Raw genomic sequence first — 14,038 nt, 5'->3', positions numbered from 1 at the left:
ATGAAATGCATATGAAAACCACAATGGTATACCACCTCACATCCATTAGGATGGCTACTATATAAAAAAATACGTGTTGGCAAGGATGTGGAGAAATTGGAAATCTCGTACACTGTTGGTGAGGCTGCAAAATGGGGCAATTGCTATGGAAAACAGTACGGAGATTCCTCAAAAAATACAACTAGAACTATCATATAATTCAGCACTCCTACTTCTGGGTATATATCCAAAAGAATTGAAAGTAGCATCTTGAAGAGAGATTTACACACCCACGTTCATAGCTTGGCTTTTCACAATAGCCAAGAGGTAGAAGCAATAAAAATGTTCATTGACAGAATGAATAGATTTTTAAAATTATGGTATATATATACAATTCAATATTATTCAACCTTAAAAAGGAGTGAAATCTTGTCATACATCTCAACATGGATAAACCTTGAGAACGTTATGCAGAGTGAAATAAGCTAGTCACAAAAAAGACAGATACTTTATGATTTCATGTATATAAGATATATAAAGTAGTAAAATTCATAGAAACAGAAAGTAGAATGGTGATTACTGGTTTGGGCAAAGGGGAAAAGGGAAATTGTTTAATGGCTATAGAGTTTCAGATTTACAAGATTAAAAATTCTGGAGATTATTTTCACAACAATGTGAATATGCTTAAAAAACTGAACTATACGTTTAAAAATCATAAGGATGGTAAATTTTATGTTACTTTTTTTACTACAATTTGAAAAGCTGGAAAAACTTATATGTAAAAAATAACTGCAGTTGTTTTTTTCCACCACAGGTCACTGACTAAAAGCAAATAGGTAAGTAGCCATGAAGTAAAATGTGGTGGGATGTGACGAAAGCCGCTTCTAGGCCTGGCCCTTAAAACGAGGGGACTTCAAAAATATCATGAAAAATGCATATGATGAAAAATCTATGTGTGGATTTCAAACTTGGGGGGCAACAAAATAAACTTATCCTAACTTCTTATAACATGTTTGAACAGGATCTGGTTTGAGGTACTAAGAAGGGTACATTCATTTGAAAAGAGCCCTTATCAGAACATGAATTCTGCTAAAACTGAAGCAAGAACAAACATCAAATGTATGGAGAAGCTTGGAAGGAAGAATGGTCAAATCATCGATGATGTAAAGAAGTTTATGAGGGCAATGGCCCAAAGAAATTCGCAACTTACAAATGGTTAAGAGGTTTTAAGAAAGAACAAGACAATATTGAAAATAAGCCCTATAGCAGCAGACCATCTACATCAATTTGAGAGGAAAAAATTTATCTCGTTCATCTCCTAATTGAAAAGGACTGACAATTAACAGCAGAAACAATAGTCAACATCATAGACATCTCAACTGATTCAACTCACATAATTCTGACTGAAAAATTAAAGTTAATCAAACTTTCTACTCAGTGTGGGCCTAAACTGTTGTGCCCAGGTTAGCAGCAGACAAGAGCAGAGCATTCAATGGAGATTTTAAACACATGGGATCGATATTCTGAAGCATTTTTTTTAAAATAATTGTTTACAGGAAATAAAACATGGCTTTACCATTATGATTCTGAAGACAAATCACAATCAAAACAATGGCTACCAAAAGGTGGAAGTGAGTCCAGTTAAAGCAAAAGTGAATTAGTCAAGAGCAAAGGTCATGGCAACAGTTTTTTGGATGCTTAGGGCATTTTGTTTGTTGATTTTCTGGAGGGACAAAGAATGATAACATCTGCTTATTATGAGAGTGTTTTGAGAAAGTTAGACAAATATCCAGGAAATCTTTACTAGAAGGTCCTTCTCCATCATGGCAACGTTCCTGCTCATTTCTCATCAAACAAGGGCAATTCTGTGAGAGTTCCTTTGGGAAATTATTGAGGGGTATCCACCTACAGTTCTGATTCGGCTCCTTCTGAATTATTTTTGTTTCCTAATTTTAAAATATATGTAAATGGCACCCATTTTTGTTCAGTTAGTAATGTAAAAAATACTTCAATGACAAGGTTAAATTCCTAGGATCCTCAATTTTGTAGGAATGGACTAAATGATTGGTATCATTGCTTACAAAAGTGTCCTGACTTTGATGGAGTTTATGTTGAAAAAATTACATATATACATATATATGTATGTATTTATATATATGTATGTATATATATGTATGTGTATATATGTATGTGTGTGTGTATATATGTCTGTATTTGAGACGGAGTCTTTCTCTCTTGCCCAGGCTGGAGTGCAATGGCACAATCTCAGCTCACTGCAACCTCCACCTCCTGGGCTCAAGCGATTCTCCTGCCTCAGCCTCCCGAGTAGCTGGAATTACAGGCACGTGCCACCACACCCAGCTAATTTTTGTATTTTTAGTAGAGATGGGGTTTCACCATGTTGCCCAGGCTGGTCTTGAACTCCTGGCCTCAGGTGATCCACCCTTCTCAGCTTCCCAAATTGCTGGGATTACAGGCGTGAGCCACCGCGCCTGGCCAAAATTTATATTTTTTTATTTTCAACTTTTAGTTCCATTTTTCCATGAGATTTTTGGAGTCCCATCTTGTCTAACGTTCTAACATTTTCTTCCACTGCAGAGGCAACCCTGAAGATTGAGGGGTTTCAAAAAGCATAGCCACCAAATGGAGGTGGGCAGCCAAATATACAATAGAATTTATTTGAAAAATCCGTATTAAGTCTTGAAGGTTCCAGGGTTTGTTTGCTGTGTCGGAGTTGCATACTTAAATGAACATATTCCCCAGTTGGACAATTGTATGCCTTTAGAATTCAATGGTCAATTAAAATGACTATATATGGGACATCTCTGCAGGTATTTACAAAACAGGAAAGATATACATTCATTATACAAAGACCCAGATAAAAATGTATAAAAGTTTATGAATCAAAACAAATTTAGAGGTTTCTTCCTTGATAAACTGCTGTTCTGCTATTAAAGAGGAAACAAGAGGTGTGCAAACAAGAATATGTTTCCTCCTTCTGTCTCATTTATCATAATAGACAGAAATAACATTTATATTTTGTTTCATTATCTTTCCCCACTATAAAATTTCATTTAATTTCTCTCCTTTCCTCCTCGTTATTCAAATTAGTTGTTAATACATATTTACTTGATTTTGAGCCATACACCGTATGCTGCATTTCTTACATACTGCATCAAATTGTCTTTGGATGCATATCAACAACGTCTATCACAATAATAGCAACCAAGCCTTTAAATGTTCTAGTATGTATTATATTATCTGTGACTCTATTTTAAAAATATCTTTAGTTTTTACTGCCATTATATTGGAATGGAAAATATAGGAAGAGTGGGTATTTTAAGATATTTAAATTTGGCATACCTTGAATAAGATTTCACAGGCTATGAATCTTATGCAACATATATATATTTAGGCAGAAAATGTTTCTTACTATTAAGGTTGTTAAAAGAATGGTTTTATTGACTTCATTTATTCTACTGTCCAGACTGTCCAAGTTTCTCATATACATCAAGGAGAACTGAAAAAAAACACACCAAGAGTTAAATGCAAGTTTCTCTATAAATATAAAACTTACACATTAAATACAACCACGTTGTAATTGTACTTGACGTTCTATGGGACAACAGTAGGTATTCCATGAATTGAGATAAGAAGAGTTGTTTTCTGATGCTAAAGTCTATTGATGACCTGACATCTTTCTTTAGTTATGACTTCCAACACTGTTTATTTTCCAATTGTATGTAACAGGGATTTCCAACTTTCTTTTTAGTGGGAGTGACAAAGTACAGAACTATGAATTAGGCAAGATTTGTCCACAGTTCCCCAAAATTCTCAGTGGTCTTTAGTTTCCATCAGAAGTGGTTAATAGAATCATGTTTTCTTTCCTTCACTTGCAAGTCATACACTCCAAAAGCAATTTATTGATGCTAAGCAGTATGCAATCAATAAGTCCAACAATATTTTAGACATTGATCAATATTGAAATGAAAAACTTCTATCCCCTGGCAAGATTGATTCACCACAAGAGAGCATGTTTTATAGCAATGGAAAAAGTTTTAGTCTTGTCTTAGTATCTCCTCTGGAATTCATAAACCATGGTTGGGCTTCCTGCTGCATTTCTGCATGGATTGACCCTCTTCCTGCTAGTATGAGTAGTGATCTCAGCAAATTGGACAGCTTTCAATTTTATACAGCTTTAAAATCTTATTTTTAGAATTTATCAGCATTGAATAACTTCAAAATTTTATAAATGCACCTGTTCCAACAATGGGTAAGGATTTTATTAATGGGCTACAAGGTCAAGACCAGAGACACAGTAGGTATCACTGCTTACCTGGATCAATAACATGATATATCCCAGCAAAGTGAAGGAAGGTATGAAAATCATGCACAAAATTAAGTTGGGTGTTTCATATTGAGTTGATACCAGAATTGTGGATACACATAGTAAGATCTAGAAAAAAAATCCAGAGGTATTATAATTTTCTCAGTTATATTAGATATCTTAAGATATTTCCTATGAATAACCTGTTTTCCTGGGAGATACTGCCATTTTCAACTTTCACCTCACAGATAGAAATATTCTTAGGATATCTTCTTTAGGAAGTATCAAACTTTCACTGCAACTAAAACATAGGATTACAATAAGTTCTGACATAAATGTCGTAAAGATTTTGCACTACCCAGTAGGGATAAACAACAACAATAAAAGAAGGTGATATAACATTATTTATTGTGTCTATTATAATAAATTTTAATATGTTTTCAGTATAAGGATACAGTGAAGAATTAACTGATGATATGACTTGGGAACTTAAAAGGCAAAATAAACTTTGAGGTTGGTGTTTACCGTCATATCTAAGCAGTCAGAGAAATGTAGGAATTATCAGTCTTGATATCCGAGGTAGGAATATTGAACAGTTTAGAACATTCTCAGAGGTAAATTATATGGATGTCACTTCAGAGGGTAGCCCATATCCCCACTCAGACTGTTCATAGTTTCCTAAAATGGCTCCCTGGCTCCAGTTCTTCTGCCATTCAAAATTCACACGACATTCCGAAGAGTATATACAGTTGGCTTTGAACAACATTAGTTTATTATACGTGGATTTTTTTCAATAAATATGTTAGAAATTTGGGAGCAGATTTGTGACAATTTGAAAACCTCACAGATGAACCACATGGTCTAGACATATTGAAAAAAATTAAAGAAAAGTTAAGTATATCATGAATGCATAAAATATATGTAGATATTAGTCTATTTTGTCATTTACTAATGCAACCTATAAACGAATCTATTATTAAAAGTTAAACTGTAGCAAAACACACAGAGAAACTCTTACATACCACACATTTGCCATTAGCAATCAAGAAAAACATGAACATAAAGATGCAGAATTAAATTGTGACTGCATAAAATTAACTGTAGAACACGCTGTACTACTGTAATAATTTTGTAGTCACCTCCTGTTGCTACTGTGATGAGCTCAAGTGTTGTGAATATTCCCTTAAAATGCTGTGGGAGTCTAATCATCTCCTTACTCTCAAGCAAATGGCATATCACAGTAAAAAGTGGCCTTTCCTGGTTCTTGCAGATCTTTCACTGTGTTTAGTGCAATACCATAAACTTTGAATAATATCATAGGACCAGGCCGGGCGCGGTGGCTCAAGCCTGTAATCCCAGCACTTTGGGAGGCCGAGACAGGCGGATCACGAGGTCAGGAGATCGAGACCATCCTGGCTAACACGGTGAAACCTCGTCTCTACTAAAAATACATTTTAAAAAAATGAGCCGGGCGTGGTGGTGGGTGCCTGTAGTCCCAGCTACACAGGAGGCTGAGGCAGGAGAATGGTGTGAACCCGGGAAGCGGAGCTTGCAGTGAGTGGAGATCGCGCCACTGCACTGCAGCCTCGGTGACAAAGCAAGACTCCATCTCAAAAAAAAAAAAAAAAAAAAAAAAAAAATCATAGGACCTATAAGAATTGCCACTAGTGATTCTGGAAGTTCTCCCAAGAAGCAGAGAAAAAGTCATGACATTACAAGAAAAAAGGTGAATTGTTTGATATGTACCGTAGATTGGGGTCTGCAGTTGCAGCTGCCTGCCATTTCAAAATAAATAAATCCAGTTGTAAAAATAAGAAAAGGATGTTTATGCATCTGCCACTGTAGCCACACAAGCAGGCCCAAAAACCTTGCACTTTTTTTGAAATACCTTTTTATCTCCTATTGATGATCCAACTTTTATACCTATAGGCTTTAATACAATGTGAGAAAAAGTGAAGTCATTATATGACAACTTAAAGTAAAGGTTAAAGATTTAAAGCTGGAGAATGTAATGCCCTCAAAGGATGCTTTGATAATTTTAGAAAGAGGTTTAACTTTAAAAATGTCAAGATAACAGAGAAAGCAGCTTCTGTCAATCGAGAGGCAGCAGACAAGCTCCCAGTTGCTATTAATAAAATCATTGAAGAGTAAGTATATTTGCCTGAATGCGTTTTTAATACAGATGGAAGTACCCTATTCTCGGGGGGAAAAATGCCACAAAGGACAGTGATTATTAGAAAAGAGAATCAAGCACCAGGATTTAAGATAGAAAAGGATAGGCTATTTGTGCAAATGCAGTTGGGTTGATGATCAGTACTGCCATTATCTATAAAGTTGCTAACACTGAAGCCTGGAAGGGAAAAGATAAACACCAACTGTCAGTCTTTTGGTTATACAACAAGAAGGTCTGGACAATGAGAACCCTTTTTCTGGATTGGTTCCATCGATGCTTTGTCCCAAAAGTCAGCAAGTACCTTGCTAGTAAGGAACTGCCTTTTAAAGTTATTTTGCTATTGGTCAGCACCCTTGGTAACCCAGAACAACATGAGTTCAACACTGACAGTAACAAAGTGGTCTGCTTGCTCCCAAATACAGCATCTCTAATCCAACCTCTAGATCGGGGTCATAAGAACTTTTAAGGCTCATTACACACAGTACTGTAAGGAAAGGATTGTCAAAACTATAGAAGAGAACCCCAATAGAGAGAACATCATGAAAGTCTGGAAGGATTCCACCACTGAGGACACCATTGTTATAGAAAGAGCTGTGAAAGCCATCAAGCCTGAAACAATAAATTGCTGCTGAAGAAAATTGTGTCCAGATGTTGTGCACGACTTCACAGGATTTACAATAGAACTAATCAAGGAAATAAAAAAGAGATTGTAAATAGGGCAAATAGGGTAGGGAGTGAAGGGTTTCAAGATCTGGATCTTGGAGAAATTCAATAACTAATAGATACCACACCAGAGAAATTAACAGAAGACAATTTGATGGAAAGGAGGGTTTCCATTGCCAGATGATGAGGAAGAAGATGTAGAAGAAGCAGTGCCAGAAAAAGAACTGACAATCTGAAAATTAGACAATCTGAACGAAGGATTCTGATTATTCAAGGCTCATTTTGACTTATTTTCTGACATGGAATCTTCTATGATACAGGCACTGAAACTAAAGTGGTAGAAAAAGGATTGGAGCTATATGGAGATATTTTTGGAGAAATAAAAAAGCAAAAAGACAGAAATTATAATATATTTCTGTAAAGTTACACCAAGTGTGTCTGTATGTCTCTCCTACCTCCCCTTCAACCTCTTCCACCTCCTTCACTGACACCCCTAAGACAGCAAGTCCAACTCCTGCTCTACCTTCTCTTCCTCCTTGGCCTACTTAAAATGAAGACAACAAGAATGAAGACCAAGAATGATAATCCATCTCTACTTAATGAATAGTAAATATATATTTCTTATGACTTTCTTAATAATATTTTCTTTTCTCTAGCTTACTTTATAGTGAGAATACAGTATATAATAAATATACAAAATACATGTTAAGCAACTATGTTATCAGTAAGATTTCAGTCAACAATAGGCTATGAGTATAAGTTTGAGAGAGTCAAAAGTTACACATGAATTTTCAATTGCATGGGGCAGGGGGTTGGTGCCTCTTACTCCGACATTGTTCAGGGGTCAAATATATTTTTATTTGAACAGGAATCATTCTCTTTTATATTCCATTGAATGTAAGTACTCTGATTGCAGAAAATTTGCTTTGTTCATGGTTATATCCCAAGCAAAGTATCCAGCTCACAGGAAGATACAATCAATATGAATGAATGAATAAATATTGGGAAGGACAAAGAATAAGGAGGATTTCTATTTTTCTGTTTTTATTCACCAAATAATCAAAAAATATGCATATTAAGAGCCCAGCTTATTCAAAACATTTTGCTAAATAGTTACTGTAGTTACAGGAATAAACTTGGAGGAAGAAAAGGAAGATGACATGGTTTGACTCTGTGTCCCCACCCAAATCTCATTTTGTAGCTCCCATAATTCCCATGTGTTATGGGAGGGACCCAGTGGGAGATGACTGAGTTATGAGGGCAGGTCTTTCCTGTGCTGTTCTCATGATAGTGGATGGGACCAACAAGATCTGATGGTTTTCAAAACAGGAGTTGCCTTGCACAAGCTCTCTCTTTGCCTACTGCCATCCATGTAAGATGGACTTGCTCCTCCTTGCCTTCTGCCATGATTGTGAGGCTTTCCCAGCCACATAGAACTGTGAGTTCTCCATTAAGCCTCTTTGTAAATTGCCTGCTCTTAGGTATATGTTTATCAGCAGTGTGAAAACAGACTAATACAGAAGAGGATAATAATTCCTCATGAACATTTACTATTTATCAAATATTTTAATGAGCAGTTTACCAGCACTGTAATAGTTTATGCTCTTTTAAAATCTCAATCCTAAAACACTAAAAGTACTACTGTTATTATACATATATTCTGATGTTTAAATAACTGAACCTCAAAAGAACTGAAATAATGTGTTCAATTTCTTATAGCTATTAAGTGCCAGACCATTAAGGATTAAAACCTGGGGCTATCTGATGCTAAAGCCAAATTCTTAATCACTATACTTTCCTAAGGAGATATTGTATCAGTCAACTGTCCATACATCAAGTCAATATATAATGTGTTGGATACCATGAATTTATATATACAAAACAGATGTTTTTAAAAGCCTAAAATGGAGAAGCAGAAAATGTTTGTGAACTGGAAGATTCACTATGTAAAGATATTATTTCTCCCTCAAAGTAATTTATAGAGTCAACGCAATCCCAATTAATATCACTACTTGTGGAATTTGACAAGCAGATTCTAAAAGCGCATGAAAATGCAAAGAATCAAAAATAGCTGAGATACTTCAAAAAGAACAAGGTGGGAAGGTTTGCTCTCTCAAATAAAGCTACCATAATAAAGACAGCATGGTATTGATGTATAAATAGAAAAACAGATTAACGGAAGAAACCAGAAAGGCCAGAAATAGTCTTGATTGATAAACAAAGGTAGCACTGCAGAGCAGTGAGATAACGGTATGAACAAGTGGATATATAAATATGATACGTATCAAAAAGGCATATAAACAGTGTTTCTTCCATATTTCTGAAGGAATAAACAATATAAACTGAAATAAGTTCAGGGTTTCATCAGCTTATTTTGTAAACATTGTGTATATTTCAGAATCTCCTCAAAGATTTAAAGGCCATAGTATTTGTAATTATTAAGGTATTGCTCTAACAAAATATATAGCAATATATCTTCAGTATTGTGTAAAAATTAAGTTAGATTTTCTGGCTGGGCCTGGTGGCTCACTCCTGTAATTCTAACTCTTTGGGAGGCCAAGGCATGGATCACCTGAGGTCAGGAGTTCGAGACCAGCTTGGCCAAGATGGTGAAACTCCATCTCTACTAAAAACAAAAAAATTAGCTGGGCGTGGTGGCACATGCCTATAGTCCCAGCTACTTGGGAAGCTGAGGTAGAAGAAACACTTGAACCCGGGAGGTGGAGGTTGCAGTGAACCGAGATCGCCCCATTGCACTCCAGCCTGGGTAACAGAGTGAGACTCCATCTCAAAAAAACAAACAAAAAAAAAACAAAAAATTAAGTTAGATTTTGTAAATCTAACAATGCAAGTGAAGAATGTATCTTTGACCATCTTGCTTCTTTCATCTTTATTCCATTCCTTTTTGTCATCTTACTACACTAATTACCTCATCTATATTGTTTTACTCATTCAAAAAAAAAAAAAAAAAAAAAAGTCTTCATTAACCATTCCTTCTGGCAAGCAATGATAGCAACAACAATGCCTTGTAAGGAGTAATTAAACACTTCCTGTTTCTGCTTCTGCATTCTATATTTATTCTTCCATCTGTTACAAACTGTATTCTACATTCACTGCTTTATAAAACTGCAGTCTCAAAGTTAGTTGTAGACATCTGTATGTGGAGATATGGTATAACAGATACCCTAAAGGGTCTTACCCATACTGCACAATTAAATTTTGGGAAATTGAAACAACTGTCCCTTAAATACACTGCTAATTTCAGGGGGGAAAAAAAGTGAGGAAATTCTTTAAGGACAAAAACAAAGCCTGAAACCCAACTTGGGCCATTAAGTAAACACAAAATCTGCTTGGGCTGAGGACAAGTTCCCATATCAGCCCATGGGTAGGAAGATATGATTTGGGTTCTCTTTAAAGTCATTCCCTGCAAAGAACTTTAAGAGATTCAAATGAACCCTCTTGATGGGAGCTCCTCGTAAATCCCATATTGAAGCATGAAACTCTAAGTTGGCTTATACAATCTTAGATGGATTCTATACTGCACTTCTCACAAAAATAATTGAAAATCTTTTGGGGATGAAACATCTCTAATATAGAGTCTTGGGAGTTCCACGCTTTAAGGTCAACCAAGAATGAGCTCCTCTCCTTGACAAAAAAAATTATCAAACATACAAGGCAATAAGCACTAGACAACTTTTGAGACTAGAATTGTCAACAAGTAGAAATATTGTTTTCAATGAAGTGTTGAAATAAATCAAATATGAAATATAAAATAATAGCAAGTAACAAAAGATTAGGAGAAATAACTAAGCATATTTTAAATAGAACCAAAAAGAGTTTTGGAAAATAAAATGGAAATTTTAAGTAGTCAATGAGTAAAGATAATTTAGATGCAGATGAATTTAAAACAAGTGAATTGGAAGAAACTTCTGAAGCTTTCCCCAGAAGGCAGCAAAGACAAGGACATGGAAAATTTGAAAGAAGTGCTAATAGATGTAGAGAATAGTATGAAAAGCTAATATTATCTCAGTAGAGACTTAAAGTCACAGAGGCAATATTTGAAGTGGTTTTGGCTGAGAATTTTCCTAAACCGAAGACAGAAATGAATTCCAGGCAGCAGAATTTATACAAAAATAAAGATAAATAGAAAATCACACCTAGAAACATTGTAATGAAAGCTAAAGTCAAAGGTTAGTCAGTGAGAGAGCCCCTGTGAAGGATAGCAACTGACTGATAGCAGACATCTGAACAGTTAAAATGTAAGCAATAAAAGAGTGAATTTTCAAAGTGGTAAGAGAAAAGGATTGTCAACCTAGAAATGTATAAGCAGCTAAATTATGTTTTAAGAATGAGGGTGAAAAAATATATAAATGATGCATTTTGGGAAGCCAAAAAAAAAAAAAAAATGATTGATCTCAAAAGGGAGGAAAAAAAGACTAAAATCCTATTATGATTAGTGAACAAATGGATTGATTTAAAATGTACACAAATCTTTTTTAAGTTCTTAAAATGTTAATAAAAATGCTTATTTGAGGGATTAAAAAAAGAAAACCAAAACACTAGACAACAGCATGTAAGTAGGGTAAGAAATTATTAATAATAAAATCCCCAAAACACGGTGTTGGAAGTAGGATATTTATTAACTTTAGGCTTTGTTAAGTTTACCATGTAAAAAAATTTTCAGGGGTGTTATGGGCTGAGTTTTGCCTCTCCAAAATATATATGTTTAAATTTTAACCCCCAGTAGCTCAGAACATGACTATATTTAGAAATAGTCTCTAAATGGGTAATTAAGTTTAAAGGATGCCATTGCAGGAGTCCCTAACCCAACATGGCTATTGTCCTTGTAAGAAGGGGAGATTAGGACAGGGATACATCTGAAGGGAAGAACATGAGAAGACAATGGAAGAAGATGGCCCTCTATAAGCCAATGGGAGAGGCCTCAGAAAAAATCGACCTTGCCGATTACTTGACCTTGGAGTTCTGACCTCTAGAATTGTGAGAAAATAATTCTGTTCCTTAAGCCTCCTAGTCTGTAGTACTTTATTTTGGCAGTCCTAGCAAATTAATACAAAGTAATAAAATATAGATTTTGACTTTCAAACCAGAAAAAAGAAAAATATGGAATAAAAACAAAATCAAACAAACAAAAAAGGGAAGAAGAAAAATCACACACACAAAGCAAAAAGTAAAACAGTGTAACTTCAAGAATATCAAAAATCACAATAAACTCACTAAATTAAAAGCAAGTTGTCAGCCTGAATTAAAAAACAAATAAAATCCAACTATATTTCTTTTACAAGAGACAGGCATTAAAGCATAACAACAATGAAAGTTAAAAGTAAACACACGTGGCAAAAAAGATTTATCAAGCAAATACTGAACAAAAGAAATCTGGTGTACCTATATTAATATGAGATACATTTGACTTTATGACCAAAAACCGTAAGAATAAATAGGGTTGGTGTATAAGAATTCCAGACTTCAATGCACCAAACAAAAGAGTCTCAAAATATACAAAGCAAAATTGGATTAAATTAAAAAGTGAAACTGACAAGCCTACCTTTATAATGGAATTAGAAGAGAAAAAAAGTAAAGATCAATGACTAATACCGATGGTTTAGAAGACATTACTCTTGGTTATGACATTTGACCATTGCAGGACAGCCACTGATAAAACTGGCCCAAGGAATTATGTGATTAGCTGTCACAGGGATGAGATTTGGAAGCTTAGAAGCAATTTAGTAGCCTTTAGGATTTCTGCTGGCATACTGAATTCTATAACTGGTTGTATTTGTGGTATTCCTGTTTATACTAAATCCAACTTTTAGATACTACTCACAAAGGTCAACCAATGTAACTGTAACAGCTCCAGTGAAGTTAAACTTTGGTCCCTTTACCCTAACCCCTCCACCCTGTCCACAGAAAAAGGAAAATCCAGAAGAAAATAAAACACAGAGTCAAAGTGTAGACCTTGCTTTCTCACTGCTGATCTCCAAACTAAGGGCATGCCTAAGATGAGCCTGGGGAGAGAGTTTTATACTGCTTAAGAAAGTTATGATTTGAATTGACCAATCTTTTAGATTTTTTTTTAGTTCTTTAAGTGAATTGTACTTAACAAATTGGAAAGTTTGAAATGGTCAGAAAGCTATAAGTAACTGCTCAAGAAGATATCAGCTAGTGATAGGGAAGGAGATGCAGTAGCATATGCCTGAAGTAATAAGTAAATTATTAAGAAAATAGTTTCTTATTTATTTTATTAGTCTATATAGCCACCTATCATGCTTGTTTGTTTGTTTTTAAGTAAGGAGAATTATTTAAGAGAAAAACCTCACTGAGTTGAGCGACCTGGGTTTAAGTCTGATTCTTTTCAGTTTTTCCCACTCTGTAAAATGAAGAAACCGTCCCAAATGATCTAGTCTTTCAGCTGTGACATGCCATGGTTTCTACAAATATTTTACTTCTTTCCAAAGAAACAGAGTTCTGAAAGAGAAACCTCAAAGAACACATGGAAAATAAAGGAAATAAAATGAACAAAACATTCTGAACCCATAAACATGGTACAACAATAATGAAAGTACAAAAGAAAAAAAAAACCATTCTCTTCTAGGCAAAGTACTTATACTTAAATTTGCATTTTAAAAAACCTTAAGAAAATTTAATATAAATGTGCATGCATGTATATATACTTACAATAAAAAAACCAAAAGGCCAAAAGCCATTTTTTTTTCTCCACTTGCAAAAGATGAATGAAAGCACGTATGTGAGGAATATAAGAGAAGCTGCACAACCAATTATGCATACCACCTGCAAAGAATAAGGATCAATGGCAAGATTAGAAATGGCAGGTCATAGAGGGAAAGAGGAGAGGAGAGAATTATGTCATAAAGCTATCT

At 34.8% G+C, this 14,038-nt stretch overlaps 1 protein-coding gene across 5 annotated transcripts in view; it reads right to left on the bottom strand.

Moving 5' to 3' along the window:
* The window catches only part of ABCA10 (ATP binding cassette subfamily A member 10), an 81,795-nt gene that overhangs the window by 14,857 nt on the left and 52,900 nt on the right, over positions 1 to 14,038 (bottom strand). For all 5 annotated transcript variants that reach the window (XM_037993244.2, XM_008011969.3, XM_008011970.3 and 2 more), the window contains 3 exons: positions 13,836 to 13,949; positions 4,316 to 4,435; positions 3,413 to 3,499 (listed from right to left, as the gene is read on the bottom strand). In XM_037993244.2, coding sequence (XP_037849172.2) covers positions 3,413 to 3,499; positions 4,316 to 4,435; positions 13,836 to 13,949 — 321 coding nt within the window. The remainder of the gene's footprint in view (positions 1 to 3,412; positions 3,500 to 4,315; positions 4,436 to 13,835; positions 13,950 to 14,038) is intronic.

This window comes from Chlorocebus sabaeus, chromosome 16 (assembly GCF_047675955.1).
Source record: "Chlorocebus sabaeus isolate Y175 chromosome 16, mChlSab1.0.hap1, whole genome shotgun sequence".
Taxonomy (NCBI): domain Eukaryota; kingdom Metazoa; phylum Chordata; class Mammalia; order Primates; family Cercopithecidae; genus Chlorocebus; species Chlorocebus sabaeus.
This window is presented reverse-complemented; position numbering and strand designations above follow the sequence as displayed.